The sequence below is a fragment of the Petaurus breviceps genome, unplaced genomic scaffold, assembly GCF_028583685.1.
Source record: "Petaurus breviceps papuanus isolate PSGF00001 unplaced genomic scaffold, PetGlider_PUasm1.0 90925, whole genome shotgun sequence".
Classification (NCBI taxonomy): Eukaryota; Metazoa; Chordata; class Mammalia; order Diprotodontia; family Petauridae; genus Petaurus; species Petaurus breviceps.
This window is the reverse complement of record NW_027187380.1, coordinates 35,947,698-35,966,376: the sequence shown is the minus strand read 5'-3', so window position 1 is coordinate 35,966,376 and position 18,679 is coordinate 35,947,698. Positions and strand designations below refer to the sequence as shown.

At 38.4% G+C, this 18,679-nt stretch overlaps 1 protein-coding gene across 1 annotated transcript in view; it reads right to left on the bottom strand.

Annotated features, from left to right (window-relative positions):
• DNAH9 (dynein axonemal heavy chain 9) overlaps positions 1–18,679 on the bottom strand; it is a 531,344-nt gene that overhangs the window by 500,794 nt on the left and 11,871 nt on the right. The window contains exons 4-6 of the mRNA XM_069076799.1: positions 14,741–14,871; positions 9,067–9,278; positions 5,564–5,797 (exon numbers count right to left, since the gene is read on the bottom strand). Coding sequence (XP_068932900.1) covers positions 5,564–5,797; positions 9,067–9,278; positions 14,741–14,871 — 577 coding nt within the window. The remainder of the gene's footprint in view (positions 1–5,563; positions 5,798–9,066; positions 9,279–14,740; positions 14,872–18,679) is intronic.

Genomic DNA, 18,679 nt, shown 5'->3' with positions numbered 1-18,679 from the left:
TAAGAGGTGAGAGGAATATAATGAGAGGAGATGGGGAGAGACAGATTGGGGTAAACTATCTTATATAGAAGAGGCAAGGAAAAATGGTTACAATGGAGGGGAAGAATAGTCACTTAACCCCAATTGCCCTGCCTTCCCCCCTCCAAAAAGCAAAAAAAAAGTGTTTTTTGTTTACTCATTCTTCTACCCTTAATATTTTTAGGGCCCTGCTCTGAAATTCTCAAAAGCTTTGTTTGGTCCTGTTTGTCTTCTCATAAGTCCTGCTGCTTTTTTCTCTAGATATTGATTGTTGTGTTCTTCAAGTATTTTAGGGGTATCTCAGATGGAAGACTTGAAAGCTCTAAGCATGCCCAAAGCTGTCTGGTGCAGACAAAACCTTGTCACTGCCCTTCTGGTCCAAGCTTGGCAAGTCATGACCTGAGCTGGGATCTGGGCAATACCATTTTGGGCTTCCTCCTTGTTAGAGGTCTAGTAGACTACTGCTAGCCTTAACCATCCTTATACAGTTGAACAGTACTACAGGTCCTCTTGGTTTGAGGTCTCTTACATAGTTATTAAGCAGTAGGCTTAAGTTCACTAGGGGCTAGACTCCAATATCAAAGCCACAGAGCTGCTCTCTGCTTATGTTCCTGCTCATTTCCCAGAAAACAGTGTTACACCCATGATTGCTCATTGCCCTGGTCCACTACCTGTAGGTACAGGTAACCTCATCAGTCTGCACTGGATCTGCAGCTTAGCTCTAGGGTATGAGAAATAGAGTTGACAGTTGCTATCTCCTCTTGCTTCTTTTATAGCATCAGGCCTCTCTCTGGAAGATCTGGAGATTCTTGTTACCCTAATGCACAGTCTCTCATAATAGTACAGTCCCTGCACTAGAAAGTAAGGCACAGCATATTCTTGATAGATCCTTTCCCTAGTATACTAGTGGCAAGAGGACTGTGTTCTCCTATATCAACTTAGGCTAGAAAAAAAGACTCATTTTCCTTTCAATTCCTGATTTGGACTCAGTCTGCTGGTGCTCCCCTAGGTCTTTATGGAGTAGTGGTGTTAGGGAGCTGAGCTATACTGCTTCCTCCTACCCCATCCATATTGAATTGTCTCTCAGTTCCTTTTATTGCACCAAAGAAATGAAAATGAATGGAGTGCCCATCAACTAGGGAATAGTTGAACAAATTATCATATGTAAATGTAATGGAATATTATTTTACTATAAAGAAATATAAGCCATTTCCCAATTGATAAATGGTCAAAGGATATGGACAGGCAGTTTTCAGACAAAGAAATCAAAGCTATCTATAGTCATATTAAAAAATACTCTAAATCATTATTGATTAGAAAAATGCAAATTAAAACAATTGTGAGGTGCCAGCTCATACTTATCAGATGGGCTAATATGACACAAAAGGAAAATGATGGGTGTTGTAGGGGATATGGGGAAACTGGGGCACTGATTTACCATTAGTGGAGTTATGAACTGATTCAACCATTCTGGAGAGGATTTGGAACTATGATCCAAAGTGCTATAAAACTGCATAACCTTTGATCCAGCAATACCAGTGCTAGGTCTATATCCCAAAGACATAAAAAAAAGAAAGGGACCAATATGTGTATAAAAATATTTATAGTAGCTCTTTTTGTGGTGGCTAAGAATTGAAAATTGAAGTGATGCCTATCAATTAGATTATGATTAAACAAGCTGTGGTATATGATTTTAATGAAATATTATTGTGCTATAATAAATGACAAGTAGAATGATTTCAGAAACATCGGGACTTACATGAACTGATGCAAAGTGAAGTGAACAGAACCAAGAGAACGTTGCACATAGAAACAATATTCTAAGATGAAGAATTATGAATAACTTAGCTATTTTCAGCAATAAAATGATCCAAGACAATCCTAAAGGACAATGATGAAGCATACTATGTGCCTCCAAAGAAAGAACTGATATTGTTTGAATGCAGACTGAAACATGCTATTTTTCACTTTTTTTCATTCCTTTTTCTTTTATTTGAATCTTCTTTTAAAAAATAACTAATATGGATACATTTTACATGACTGCATATGTATAACCTATATCCTATTGCTTACTTTCTCAGGAAGAAGGGAGGGAAGGAGGAATAGAATTTGGAGCTCAAAATTAAAAAAAAATACTAAAATATTATTTTAACATGTAATTGGGGATAAATATATATATTGAAAAAGATAATTCTCTTGAATATTTACAAATTGTAGGATTTATGGTTTGCACAGTAGAAATAATTATCATAACAAAAAATTGAATAGTAGTAAGTCTTTCTAAAGATATGAAAGACAGGGGTGGCTAGGTGGCACAGTGAATAGAAAACCAGCCCTGGAGTCAGGAGGACCTGAGTTCAAATCTGGACTCAGACACTTAACACAAAAAAACCAGCCGTGTGACATTGGACAAGTTACTTAACCCCAATTGCCCTACACAAAGGGAAAAAAAAATGAAAGACAGAACAACAGACTGTGAAAACAAAACAAACATACTGAACTGATGGACAAACTGAATAAAGAGAAACAAAAAGTAATAATATTTAAAAAAAAACAATACATAATCTCCTTACAAATAAGAGGCATTAATTTTGAAGATACATGTAGTAAAAACTTAAGGATCGTTTGCCTCTTAGAAGACAATAAAAAGTCAAAACACCTGAACATTATTGTGCAGAAATAATATAAAAAAGTAGTTCAGAAGAGGGAATGGAAGGACAGCAATATATACTTCAAATTCCAACACAGAGAGTGTTTAGGTTTAATGATTTGAAAACAAATTTTGCAAAAGACCGGGAAGAAGAGCCCCAAATATAAGAGAAAGGAAAACAATAAAATAAGACAATTCTATTCCCACCAGAAACTACAGAAAAGAATGAGCTGATATATTTTAAAAAGGAAAAAAGCTCAATAAGCAACCTGAAATGATATACTCCAACAACCTGAATCTAAAATCAATGAAAAATTATATGGATTAGCAAAAAATTCACTTGAAGAAATTCTGGAAAGGAAGAAAAAAACTAGGTTTAAACAATAGAGACATAAGAAAAGTAAATTTTTAAAAATCCAAAGGAAGGAGGAAAAATCAAAATACTGGTATCAAAAGTGAAAAGAGTGAATGAATGAAAAAAAAAATAAATTAAAGAAATAATTAGGAGTTATTTTGTTCAACTATATGCTAGTAAATCTGACAATCTAAGTGAAATGGATGAATATTTACAAAAAAATATAAATTTCACAGATTAACAGTAAAGGAAATAGAATACTTTAAAAAAACTCTATCTTAGAAAAAAAACTAAACAAGCCATAAAAGAACTTAAGAAAAAATTATTGGGACTAGATGGATTTACAATTGAATTTTACCAAACATTTAAGGAATAATTAATCCCAATATTTATATAAAATTTTTGAAAAAAAAACAAGTAAAAAAGGGATCCTACCATAGTCTTTTTATGACATAAATATGGCACTGATACATAAACAAGGAAGAGCAAAAAAAAAAAGAGAAAACTATAGACCAATTTGCCAAATGAATACTGATGCAAAAAAAAAAAATACTAGCAAGAAGACTACAGCAACATCTCACTAAGATCATACACTTATGACCAGGTAGGATTCATACTAGGAATGCAGGTCTGGTTCTATATTAGGAAAATTCTCAGCATAACAGATCATATCAATAAGAAAAACAGCAAAAATCATACTATTATCTCAAAAGATGCAGAAAAAGCTTTTGACAAAATACTATGCCCATTCCTATTAAGAACACTAGAAAGCATAGGAAACTTCTTAAAGAGTTCTCCTCAGTGAATTTTTGCACCTCCCTTTCCATTTTTTTTTCTTTTTGGAGGGCAGTTGGGGTGAAATGACTTGCCCAAGGTCACATGGCTAGTATGTTAAATGTCTGAGGCCAGATTTGAACTCGGGTCCTCCTGACTTCAGTGCCGGTACTTTATTCACTGAGCTGCCACCTAGCTGCCCCACAAATTCCATTTTTAAGGTGCATTTTTGTACCTCCTTTCCAATTTGGCCAAATATATTTTTTAAAGAGTTATTTTCTTCAGTCAATTTTTGTCCTTCCTTTTCCAAGCTATTGACTTTCTCTTGCATACCTCTCATTTCTTTTCCCAATTTTTCTTCTCTCTCTCCTATTTTACTTTTAAAATTCTTGAGTTCTTCCAGGGAGGCTTTTTGGTTTTGGGACCAATTCATATTTCCCTTTGAGGTTTCAGATGTAGGTATACTTACAATGTTGTTTTCTGAGTTTGTGTTTTGATCTGCCCTGTCACCATAATAATTCTCTATAGTCAGCATTCTTTTCTCCTTTTTGTTCATTTTGTTTGCCTACTTCCTGGCTTTTAATGTTGAGCTTTCCTGCTGAAGCACAGGGGACACTATCCCAAGCTTCTTGTACTGGGAGCCATGGGCCTGGTCACTGGCTTTTTGTGCTGGGGCCTCAGGTGCTGAACACTTACCTGGTGCTGAGCTGGGGTCCTAGTGGTAGTGTCTGGTGTATGCTGAGGCCAGGTAGGGGTTTCCTGTATTTCCCCAGTTGCTGTGCTGAAGCACATGGAGATTCAGCTACTGGAGGACATCTGTCTACTACTCAGAGAGCTGTGGTGAGGCATGGAGTGCAGGGGGTTGGCTGCTAGAAAAGGCCTACCTGCTTGGGGCTGCACCAAAATATGAAAAGTTGACTGCTAGAGGATGCCCTGCCCACCTGGGGCTGTGCTGAAGCACAAGGAGGTCAGTCACTGGAGGATGCCTGCCTGCTTGTGGTTGCACCAGAATTCACGGTGGTTCTCTGAGCTGAAGTCCACTGATTCTCCTGGCTATGCTAAGGCATGTGGGGGGTCCTGGTGTTGACATTTGCCTGGGGCTCAGGATCTCTCACTGGTTTGCTAAGGTGGGGCTTGCTGGGATTCCTACCATCCTGGACTGCATGCCCCTTTCCACTGAAATGAGACAGACTTTTTCCTGGTGATCCTCCAAGTTTCTCTCTGTCTTTCCACTGTCTCTGCTATTCAGGGGTGCTATTCTTGGGGGTTTTTTAGAGGTCAAAAAAGGAAAATGAGAGTGATTTACTGCTTCCTCTGCCATCTAGTCTCCTGGAAATCCCGTCCTCCAGCTCATTTTACAGATAAGGAACTGAGGCAAACAGGGTTAAATGACTTTCCCAAGGTCACACAGCTAGTAAGTGTCTGAGGCCATATTTGAACATATGAAGATGTATTCCTGATTCGTGATTGAATGCCCAGTGCTACCATTGTATATCAGTAAGTCAAGAACGCAACATCAAACAAATGCAACTCTTCTTTCACATATTGTATATTACCCGACTCTTTGAGCATTCATCTTAAGTGATTCTGTGAACCTCATTAACTGAATCGTTTTCAAGACAATAGCTATTTATGATAAATAATAAAATTATATATTCACTGAGCACTTACATATTCTTCCAAAAAGAAATGATTCATGCATCAATTATTTTTCTATAAAACTTTTTGGATGTGTATCCCTTATTTATATCCTGGCTAGTACCCACCTCTAACATCTTCAGTCTCCTCAGGAAGCTATTCAGTTGCACAAAGACCATAGAAGAATTGAAATCCCATTCCTTGACTTCCTGGTCCTGTTTGAAGTAAGTCTTGAGATTGTCCCTTCTGTCTTCAAACATCTCTTTGGAAAAATTAAGGATATCCATTACCACCTGTATTTTTCGCTGACTCTCTTCTATCTCTCCTTTCAGAAGATCTTCTGGGCTAAGATAAATGCATGCCTATAATCATAAAAGGTAAGCATTAAGTCACCAGATTGTAAGCATACGGTACTTTATTATATTTGTTTGTGCCAACTGCATATGAATAATATGGTAGAGGTAATCTACTCACAATAATGACCTTGACTAATATATCCTGAAAGTTCCCAGTAAGGACCGGAGTAATCATACATGCATTCCCAGAAACCAAGCATGTCTTAACAATAGGGAAGAAAGGACTGAGGTGAGTGGGAGGAATAACTCAGACATTTTGCATCAAAAGTCACTGTGAGAGATCAAGCCGCAAGCTAAGTACTTGGTTAAATTGAGGGTTTAAATATAGAGATCACATTCTGATTAGTAGAACCTTATGTTAAATAAAGAAGGGCATGAATTCAGAAGCCAACATCACCAATTTCTACTACACTTCTCTCTATAGGAAGCCTCTCTATAGGAAGTTATTTAACTGTTCACCTTATATAAATAAAGACAACCCTCTGGTGCCTGAGTTGCCAAGAGTAGATATAGTTGTCTTTAAATCTGTTGCTGGGAAAAGAGTGAAGAGGAATGAAGTAGGACTGAATTAATGATTGCAGACAGAATAAAAGGCAAGGCTAGTGAGAGAAGAGAGGAAAAGAAAAGTGAAGGATAGACAAGGGACAGAGGTTGAAGACAAGAATCATGATGTGCAGAGAGAGTAGCCACAACTTAAGTCTGAACAGGGGAAAAGAGGTGAGGGATCAGCTGTGAGCTCTTCCACCCAGTGTGCACTTGCCTCCCCTCTGCCTCCAGGTGCGGCACCACCTCCTCTCTTTTCTTAAGGGTTTAAACTTGCCACTTCAAAGTTTGCCATAGAGGATGATATTGCTGCTCTTGTTGTTGACAATGGCTCTGGAATGTGCAAAGCTGGCTTTGCAGGAGACAATACCCCTCAGACTGTCTTTCCTTCCATTGTTGGGTGCCCCAGACATCAGGGTGTTATGGTGGGTATGGGCCAGAAACACTGCTATGTGGGGGATGAGGCCCAGAGCAAGAGAGGTATTCTGGCCCTGAATTACCCCATTGAACATGGTATTGTCACCAACTGGGATGACATGGAGAAGGTGTGGCATCATACTTTCTACAACGAACTCTGTGTGGCCCCTGAAGAGCATCCTGTGTTGCTCACAGAAGCCCCCTTGAACCGCAAAGCCAACAGAGAAAAGATGACTCAGATTATGTTTGAGACCTTCAACACCCCAGCCATGTATGTTGCCATCCAGGCTTGTGATGGACTCCGGTGATGGTGTGACCCACACTGCCCATCTATGAATGTTATGCCCTTCCCCATACCATCCTCCATCTGAATCCGGCTGGCCATGATCTGATGGACTACCTCATGAAGATCCTGACCTAGAGGGTACAGTTTCACCACCACAACTGAGAATGAAATTGTTCATTACATCAAGGAGAAGCTGTGCTATGTTGCCCTAGATTTTGAGCAGGAGATGGCCATTGCTGCATCCAGCTCCTCTCTGGAAAAGAGCTATGAGCTCCCTGATATTATCACCATTGGCAACAAGAAGGTTCTGATGCCCACAAGCTCTCTTCCAACCATCTTTCTTAAGTATGGAATCCTGTGGAAGCCACAAAACTACCTTCAGCTCAATCATGAAGTGCGATGCTGACATCCATATGCCGATACCATATTGTCAGGTGGTACCACCATGTACCCAGGCATTGCTGACAGGATGCAGCTGGAGATTACAATCCTAGCTCCCAGCACAATGAAAATCAAGATCATTGCCCCACCTGAGTGCAAATACTCTGTCTGGATTGGAGGCTCCATCCTGGAATCTCTTTCCACCTTCCAGTTGATGTGGATCAGCAAGCAGGAGTATGATGAATCTGAGCCCTACATCATCCACCACAAATACTTCTAAATAGACTGTTTTTTTTATTGGGTTTTCTTTTTGGTCAAAGGGTGTGACATGATAATTGCCCCCAAAAGAGATGAGATTGGCATTGCTTTCTTTGTTTTTGTTTTGTTTTGTTTTGGCACGATTCAGGATTTAAAAACTGGAACGGTGAAGGTGATAAGTAGTCTAAGAATGCTGGAGGCAAACATCTCCAAAGTTCTACCATGCATCTGCATGATTCTGATTATACATTTTTTTAAATAGTCATTCCAAATATTGTATAATGCATTGTTCCAGAGTCGCAAAACTCTGTGAAGGCTGTCCTCTCCTAAAACAAAGGAATGATGTAAAAAGATGGGGGGGAAGGTACTAGTATTGCTTTAAATGTAAATTATGTAATCCTTAAAAAAAAAACTATACTTTTTGAACCTTCCACCTTAATACTTGTTCCTTTTTTTAATTGTCAGCCATATTGAATGGCCCTCTAAATTCCCTCCCTGCCCCCAACGTAGATATGAATGAGGACTTTTATAAGTCTCCCTCCGAGTTTTGAGATTGGTTCCAGTACTTGGGGGAGGGGAGGAGCTTTACCTGTACACTGACTTAAAACCAGTTCAAATAAAAGTGCACATGTTAAAGAAAAAAAAAGAGATGAGGGATGCATAGGAAAAGGTATGATCTGAACAAGGGGAGAAATAGAAAAGCTAGGAGTTGAAGGAGGACAGATGAGGAATTTAGCAACCATAATGCAAAGGGGCAAGTATTAACTAAAATTCACAGGAGTCAGGAATAAAAACTCAAGGTTGATCAGGCAGGAAGTAGGGATTAAAAGAGGTTATACATGGATGACAAGCAGAAGTATGGGCAGTACACAGGAAAAGGAACAGATTAAGAGATAAGGAAAGGAGTACACAGAAAGACTGAAAGAAGAAAATATGATGTTGGGAGAGAGGACAGGAAAAAAACGAATGTAAAAAACAAGTGGTGCTTGAGAATTCAAAACACTTTCACTAATACTGCTACTAGTAATAATAATAAATCATTGCAAAAGGCTGTGGGTCATAAACATTTTCACCTGCCTAAAAATGTGCACTGCCCCATACACAACATTTTCCTTTTGCAAAAATAGCCAGTGAAAATTACTATCAACTATCTACTATGTGCCACGCACTGTGCTAAGTGCTTTACAAATATCTCATGTGACACAACTGTAAGTAGAAGTTGCTATTATTACCCACCTTTTACAGTTAAAGAAGCTGATGAAGACAGAAATTAAAGTGATATGCGAGGTAGTAAGTGTCTGAGGTTGGATTTTAACTCCAGTCTTCTCAACTCCAGGCTCATTAAACCCCCTAAGTGATTCTAGGTTTTGAAGATATTGGTATCACCCACCTGCTGAATGAAAAGATTATACATCTCCTGCAGCAACACAATGATCCGTACTGGGCAGCAGTAGTATTTGGATGTGGCCCAAATCAAGCAGATTATGTGAAGCAAAGGTCCCACTAGTGGCTTCACTTCACTAAATTCCATATTCTCTATGTTTTCCACATGGTGCTGTAGGGGCTTCAGGTGCATGTAGATATCCTGGGCCTCTCTTAGAGCTAGGAGAGTCATAAATATAGTCACACCTTCTTGCTGAGGATACATGCATAATTTGAGCCCTGTTCTCTGGCAGAGGAGAACAAGGCAATACTTAGACAAGATCTAAAAAGTGGTGTTTCAGACACTCAAAATTAAAATGAAAAAATAATATTGTTGAATCCAATTTTAGAATCTTTAGGGAAATAGAACATGTCATTGAAATCACTTTTAAAATCTCTCTCTAGTATAATAGTGCAATTTCTAGATTTATGATGAGCTCCTGGGGTCATGTTTCCTAAAACCATCAAGCACTATTATGAAATTATATGTGTGTATATACATACATCCATACATATATATATATACACACACTCATAAATACATATATATACTCTATATAGTTATATACCATATATGTGTATGTATATATGTATATATGTATATATATACATCCTATTTATAGAATGAATGTGGTACTAGGAATTTGCTATAAATATTTTTTAATTTAGCAAGGCTAGGATGTTGATGGAGGAAGACATAAAACTATTCATACTTTAATATAATTTTATTACACTGTGGTTCAGGAAATATATGTTTATTCTTTTCTGTTTCCATTCAGTATATTTAACTTCTCTGAAATTCTATTCATGTCCTTAACTTCTGCCTTGTTTATCTTTTGGTTAGATTTCTCTAGGTATGAGAAAAATACATTGAGATCCCTAACTATTAGAGTGTTACTATTATCTTCCTCTTATACACTGATACGCTTTTTCCTTAGAGACTGTTATTTGTGTACATGTACTTGTATATGTATACACACACATATATATATATATAATATTGATATTAATTCACTGTCTGTGACCCCATTAAATATAATATAGTTTTCCTATTTATTTCTTTTAATCAAGTTTATTTTTACTGTTGCCTTGTTTGAGATCACTACTAGTAACTGACTTTTTTTTATTTACCTGAAATATAAACTTTTTTCAAGCTCCTAATTTTAATTCTGTGTTTATCTTTCTTTTAAGTACATTTCTTATAAATGAAATGGTATTCTGTCTGCTTTCTAAGCTAGTCTGTTACCCTTCTCCATTTTATGGGTGAATCATCTCATTCATATTTAGTTATGATTGGCAATTGTGTGTTTCTGTCCATCATGTGCTCATATACTTTCCCCTCTGATTTATTTCTGTATCCTTTGTCACAAGAGAAATTCTGAGAGACAAAGTTCTGAGTATGATCTATTTATTAGTAAGGCTAGCAATTACCAATAAATGGGGTCAATGGCCTCTCTTAATGACCAAAGACCCTGAGTGAGGGCAAACGGGGTATTTTAACAAAATGACTGAGTAAAATTTCAAGGAATGTAGATGTGAAAAGGAATTGCTACAGTAAATTGACAAAATCTGACCTTTTAGGTTAGCTAAGTTTCTCTGGAAAGTGGGGGATAGGTGAAGTCACAAAGGTGGAAATTGTTCATCCTTTGTTTTTCAATGAGGATCAGTGACATTATGGATAATGTTTTGACTTTCAGGTGAATTGGATTTAATTGAAGCAGAGTTGTACAAAGTCATCAGCCTCACTGTATCTTCCAGAATCTATACAGTGCCAGGACAAAAGTCAAGAGGACTGGCAATGGCTCAGGAATGCAGTAGATGACCTTGGCATCCTTGATGTTTGACCAAGTTCTACATACTTCACAGTGCCTGCTTCAGTTGCCATTATGGCTATTGGAATAAATTGTTTTAATTTACTTATTCCACCAAGGGAAATTTTCACATGCATAAGGTAGACATCCCCTAAACTCAACAACTGCTTTGAGGCCTACTAATTATCCTCAACCTGGTTTAGCCCGTTAGTCAAGATGGTTTTACTGAGGTGTGGGCACTGCACATGTTACAACTTCTTGGAGCCACACGACATCAAAGGAGGATGCACGGCCCTGAAAGGGCTTGGCAAGCCCTCACAACAAAAGTGCTAGTCTTCCCTGAGGAGGATGTGTATGACTACATACATCCTAAAGGTGGAGATAATTATAAAACAAAAACTTGACCTTTCAATTTGGCTTAAGTCTCAGCAAAATAGAATTAAAATCAATTTTCAATTTTACACCATCACAAAGATGTTGTAGAGAGAGAACTGTGTTTGACACCAATCATGTGTAATTGATGAAATTAACTTCCATTCCACTGTTCCTCTTATTTTCCCTACATTTCTGATCATATGTTTTTACCTATAATTATTTCCTCCCTTCAAATTATTCCTTTATTATTTCTCTTTACTTATTTTTCCATCCTTACTACCAGATTTGATACTTTGTGTCAGGGTCAGGCACTGTACTTCTGAAAGGAGTAGTCGGGTCTTCTTCGGTGGTGAGCTGTATCATGTGGGATCTTGGAAAAAGATGCCAGGAATAGTTAAGCCATTAGTTTCTGACAGAGTTATCTTTCACCTGTGGTCTGTACCAGAGTGTTCTGTGCCAGATCACTGCCCTCCCTGTCCTAGCCCCACAGGTCCTCAAGTACTAATTAAGATCAGAGCAACATAATGCATACTCCAAGTATCCTTGTCTATATCCTGATCCAATCTCTCAACTCCCTGCCCCTATTAGACATCTTCAGATTATATACTGACCTTTCCCTGTATGTTTGAGTTAGAAGACTTCTATGAGCTGTGTTCATAGGTTAGCTGTTGTGTTGTTGGTGTTTTTTTTTGTCTAGACCCCTTCTCTAATGTCCACAGGACAGGTTTTTGGCTATGTCTTTGTATGGATGTGGACTGGCAAAATGCACTTACTCTAGTTTCTCCTTAGTTTTCTTGATCATGAGAGACACAATTTTTACCATATGCCAGGTCCTATACTAAATATACATATATACGTATAAAGTATATTGATAATATATAATACTATATATTTAGAAGGGTCCCTCCGAAAAGGCGGTCTCTTTGCTACTGGAGTAGTGATGTGCTTTTTTTTAACAAAACTAGAAAGTTTTGTTCCCTTGGCTAGCCTCTGAAGGGTTTTCACTTTCCCAGAAGGTAGCAATAAAGAGAGTTATAGTCTCCTTTTGCCAAATAGTTCTTCCAGACAGCAGAAGTCTGTACATATGAATATAGCATCTCTTTCCTTATATACAGTCCTAAGTTCTTTTTTTAATCCAACATTCTGTTTTTTTTTTTTTTTTTTTTTTAGCAATCAGGGTTAAGTAACTTGCTCAAGGTTACACGGCCAGTTATTTCTGGGTGTGGTGCTGAGTGTCCGAGCCCGGGATTCGATCTCCAGGTCGTCCCAACACTGGAGCCGGTACTCTTACTCGCTGAGCCACCTGGCCGCCCCTAAGCAATTGGGGTTAAGTAACTTGCTCAAGGTTACACGGCCAGGTGTTTCTGGGTGGGTGCTAAGTGTCTGAGCCCGGGATTCGATCTCCAGGTCTTCTCAACACTGGAGCCGGTGCTCTTACTTGCTGTGCTACCTGGCCGCCCCCAACATTCTGTTTTAGGGCTTGGCCCCCTCAATGAGAGATCTTAATCTAACTTATAGTGATCATACAGTGAATGGACATTTGCCCAACAATTACAAAATAGTTATAGGGGGTTAAGATTCTTCAGCTTTTAATATTAAAGTTCTCCTATGGGTCTTATGCAAATGGGAAGCTGGGAAATAAAGTAGAGGAAGACTTTGCCCTTTTGGCCTTAGTAGGTGCATTGCTCTGTAGGTTGCTTTTTAATATTTTTCATATGTAAATCTCAAATGTGTCTTTGTGTTTGTCTTTTCCAATCAGCAAAATTGCTGGAATCTGAAAAGGACACTCTCTTACACTAAAAAATTGAACAAATAATTCTCAAGGAATCATGGTTCAAGAACTTGGTTTGGGAATAGCCTAATATGGTTTGCAAGAGGTGTCAAAACTGGAGAATTTCTAAACAAGAATTCATTCTTAACTAGGCAAATTTTACTATATACTCTGTGTGGCAGCCTACTTGTACATTTGTAGTTTTTGCAGCATTCTAGACAATTGGTCTAAGTGTAGGTCAACAATCCTGGAAGAAGAGATGTAACAGAAGATGAAGGAAAGAGCTATCCATGTCCCTTAGGTCATAGGAGGTGTTGCAAGGGCCAAGGAGATAGCAGCAAAGGCAGGAAGCTCGGCCAGGCCATTGTTATGGCTGTGATTAAAAAGCAGAGTCTGTGACTATTTCTGCCTAGATATACTCATTAGACAATTATCTTAAATTTGAAACCGAAGCCATAATTAATCTCTTAAATAATCCTACAGAATTTTGTTTTAAGATCAAGTAAAAGGTAATCAAATATTTAGTCACACAGTTTGGTTAGGTTTGGAAGCCTTGAAATATACATCTGATACCCATTTCACTAAATGAGTTCATTTTTGTGTTTCCTTCATTAAAAAGATTAATTTTCCTTCACAAAAAAATACAAATATGAAATAATCTGTAGGCTGTTTCATTTAGTCCCACAATTAATAACCAATCATCTGGTAATAAACCTAACCAAACTTAATTATCTAGACTAGCCATCTGACAACTGATGCCTATCACAAGGCCTATACTTAAATCTTTTTTGGTTTGTTAGAACCTACCAGTTCTAGTTGAACTCACATTTCACAGGCATATAGCCTTTGAGAATCCAGGGTTGTCACCTCCACAAACATTAAGACATCAGAAACTGGCTTTCATAGAATTATATTTGGGGCCACCAATGTGTGATAAGAGCCCTCCTTTCTAGACATAAAACTCATGATGTTCTAGGATGCAATAAGTATTTTCTTTGTGTTAGTAGGATATGCAGCGGAAGATATATAGTATCCTGGAAAAAGCACTTGCCTTTCAGAAATCAGGAAATCTGGGTTAGCTACCTAGCACTAACTAGCTATGTGATCTTAACTAAGTAACTTTACTTTGATGTTTCAGAGAATTCATCCATAAAATAAGAAGGCTGGAGAAACAATCTCAAAAGTCTCTTCCAGATTAAAAAAAAAAAGGCTATGATTCTAGGTAGATCTTCAGTGTTTATACTGCAGACATAAGAGCCATCATTTGAGGTTCTCTAATGGGCTAAGTTTAGATGTGGTAGGAGATTATCCATTCCAAATAGAGAAGGAAACTTAAGTGGTCAGATTGAGGTGAAGAAATGTCTTAAATATTCCAGATAGGAGATGGTAAGAATAAACAATCACAGAAGCTTTAATCTGCCTAAATTGAGGTCAGGATAATAGGATCAATTGAAAAATACCTCAAGGATCAACTAGTCCAACACCTTCACTTTGAAGGTGAGGAAACTGAGGTTCACAGAGAACAACCAACTTTTCCAAGGTCACAAAGGTCAAAAGTGGCAAAACTGAAGCAAGGCTCTGATGACAAATTTAGTGGTCTTTTCATTGAACAGTGCTGTTCATTTGAATTCACCATTAAATCAGATATCTGTACTACTAGTGTGAAATTTATTGCTGAAACTCACCTGCTATGACATCTCTAAACATGGCTTTGAAGGCTGGGAAGTAGGGGCTCTGAAGTCTGTTTAGAAGTGAAGCCATGCCCCTCACCTTTATGGCTCTCAGCTGATTATAAATATACTCCAGATCATCACACCTAAAACATCACAGCAGGGAGGAGATTTCAAAGAAATGAATACTAAAAAATTAGTAACATGTGTATTACCTATAGTGATAGAGTGCTGATGATACAAAAATGGCTCTATAGAGAACTATATCAATGCCTAGCCAAAGAGAATGATTCATTCTTAGAAGCAATGGTTCATTGGTTCACAGGATGTGACAATAAAATCTTGAGTAATGAACTTGATGTACAAGGTGCAATTACAGGAAATAATAGTACCTACTTGAGAGACTTAATCAAAAAAGATGAAAAAGATAGAGGAATGAGAAAGTTGAGGCAAGAGCAGAAATTAAGACACTCTAGGTAATAACTTTGTGCTGGACCCTGCCTCACTGAGCTCAATTTAAGGTGGAACATGACCTGATCTTGGAAAGAGCACTGTATAGCCCCACATTCAAAAATCCCTTAATTTCTCCCTGTCTCATATTTACTTATATAACTACTCTCTCCTTGTGGATACTCTCTCCTCTCTCAGTTTTCATTACATTACTCTCTTCTGATTCTCCTATTACCAATCTGATTAATCTCTCTCCCTTTTCTTTTTGCTGGTTCAACATTCATATCCTATCCCTTAACTGTGCTTGTACCCCAAGATTCTATTCTCAGCCTTGTTCCCTTCTCTCTCTCTACTGTCTTTCTACAGGAACATCATCAGTTCCTGTGTGTTTTACTGCCTTATCTATATAAATGATTCACAAATCTATACCCTATCACCAATTTGATGTTACATTATGTAACATTTGATGTTACAAACTGGATGTAAAGGAGACATCTCAAACTCAACATGTTCAAGATTTAATTCATTATCTTCCCTCTTCCCCAACACACCTCCTTCCAAACATCCCTATTTCTACTAAAATATCACAATTCTTTCAGTTTACCAGATTCATCATCTTGCATTATCCTCGGCTCCTCACACTCTCATTAATCCACTGCCATATCTAACTTTTTCTATTTCCACAGCATCTCCATCATACCAACTCTTCTTCCTACAACAGTTTTCTAAAGTAGTTTCCCTGCCTCATGTCTTTCACTATTCCAGTCCATCCTTAATATACCTGCAAAAGTGATTTTTTTTCCTTTAAGTACAGACCCATGTCATTCCTCTAGTCAACCAACTACAGTTACTCACTAGTGACTTGAAGATGAAATAAAAATTGTTTACCTTTTAAAGTCCTTCACCACTTAGCCCAAACCCATCTTCCAGCCTCACTGAATATTATTACCCCACTCACACTGTTCACTAGCTAGACTGACCTTCTCTCTGTTATTGACAAATCTCTCATTTCCAGACCTTTGAATTGGTCATCCCCCATCCTTGAAGTAGTCTCTTCTCACTTCCACCTCAAAAAATTTCCTTCAAGAAGGAAATTAAGATTCATTCAATTGATCGGCCATCCAACTGCATGCAAGAAATAGTCTAGAAAATTAAGGTTTGGGGGTGGAGTCAAAATAGCAGAGTAGAAACAGGACATCCACAGGACTCTGGCTCCCACCTCCTCCAATTCATGTAAAAGGTGACTCTGAACAAACTTTGGAGCTACAGAACCCACAAAATGACAGAAAGAAGCTAACCTCCAACTGAGGACAGCCCAGCAGGCTGGCAGGAAGCAACCAGTGCAGTGCTCTGGGAGTGGAGCCAAGCCCTGCACAAATCTGAAGTCTTAGCCCCAGGGCAGCCACAGCCAGTCGCAAGCTGGAGGGACTTCAGATCACCAACAGCTGTGGCTGTTTCCAGATTTATCAAACCATAGATGTTAAGGACAAAGTGAGAGGTCAGTGTAGTCTGGACTTTTAGATCCAGTAATCTGGGACTGTGGTCAGCCTTTGACCCCTAGAGGGAGAAGCCACGGATGTGCAGCGGCCATGCAGCTGCCACAAAGAGGCAGCTTCAGCTCCTGGCCTGCAGATTGTAGGGGGACAAAGCAACCAGTCTGAGGGGTAATTGCTCTTACTTTAACCTGCTTGGATCTGGATTGTGGTCTAGGGTGGAGGTCCTGGGGTGTGCGACCAGCTTGCCAGAGAGTGTGGAGGCTTCAGAGAAGGCACCCAACTAAAACCTTCGGCAGCTGAGAAAACCCCAGTGATTGGGACGAAGCTTCCCTGTCTGGCAGTGGAGTCCTACTGTAGCAAAAAGCCCAAAAGTGAAGTAATTGAGTGGCAACACAAGCAAACAAGGGAAGCAAAGCAAGCAGAGCAACCCAACTTTACACTCCTATTTTGGGGACAAAAAGGATCAAAGCATGGAACAGGAGAAAGACAGCACAGTCAGAACTCCTGCACCAAAAGCTTCCAAGAAAAATACGAACTGGTTACAGGCCATAGAGGAGCTTAAGAAGGATTTTGAAAACCAAATAAGAGAAGTGGAGGAAAAATTGGGAAGAGAAATGAGAACAATGCAAGAAAATTATGAAATGAGAGTCAACAGCCTGAGTGAAGAAAATAACACCTTAAAAAATAAACTAACTCAAATGGCAAAAGAGGCTTAAAAAGGCAATGAGGAGAAAAATGCCTTAAAAAGCCAAATTTGCCACATGGAAAAAGAATCTCAAAATCTCACTGAAGAGAATCATTCCTTCAAAATTAGATTGGAACAAATAGAAGCTAGTGACTTCATGAGAAATCAAGAAACTATTAAACAGATCCAAACAAATGAAAAAATAGAAGGCAATGTGAAATATTTCACTGGGAAAAACACTGACCTGGAAAATAGATCCAGGAGAGATAATTTAAAAATTATTGGACCATCTGAAAGCCATGATCAAAAAAACAACCTAGATGATAGGGGCGGCCAGGTGGTGCAGTGAGTAAGAGCACTGGCCCCAGAGTCGGGATGACCTGGGATCGAATCTGGGCTGTGATACTTAGTGCCACACCCAGAAATAACTGGCTGTGTAACCTTGAGCAAGTTACTTAACCCTAATTGTGTAAAAAAAAAAAAAGAACCTAGAAATTATCCTGCAAGAAATTCTCAAGGAAAATTGCCCTCATGTTTTAGAACCGGAGGGCAAAATAGAGGTTGAAATAATCCACCGATCACCTCCTCAAAAAGATCCCCCAAAAAACTCCTAGGAATATTACAGCCAGGTTCCGGAATTCCCAGTTAAAGGAGAAAATACTACAGGTAGCCAGGAAGAAACAATTTGAATATTGTGGAAACACAATTAAGATAAGATAGGATCTGGCAGCTTCTACACTGAGGGACTGAAGGGCCTGGGATAGGATATTCTGGAGGGCAGAGGAGCTGGGATTAAAACCAAGAATCACCTACCCAGCAAAACTGAGTATCATGTTTCAGGGGAAAATATGGTCATTCAGTGGAATAGAGGACTTTCAAGCATTCTTTTTTTTTTTTTTTTGCCTTTTTGGAGGGCAATTGGGGTTAAGTAACTTGCCCAAGTTTACACAGCTAGTTTTTTGTGTGTGGGAGTGTTAAGTGTCTGAGGCCAGAACCGAACTCAGGTCCTCCTGACTCTGGAGCCAGTGCTTTACTCACTGCACCACCTAGCCGCCCCATGACTTTCAAGCATTCTTGATGAAAAAACCAGAGTTGAAAAGAAAATCTGACATTCAGATAAAAGAAGCAAGAGAAGCATGAGAAGGTAAACAGGGAAAAGAAATCATAAGGAACTTATCAAAGTTGAACTATTTACATCCCTATGTAGAAAAACGATAATTGTAACTGATGAAACTTTTCTCACTATGAGAATAGTTGAAGGGAATAGAAATATATATATATATATATATATATATATATATATATATATATATATATATATAT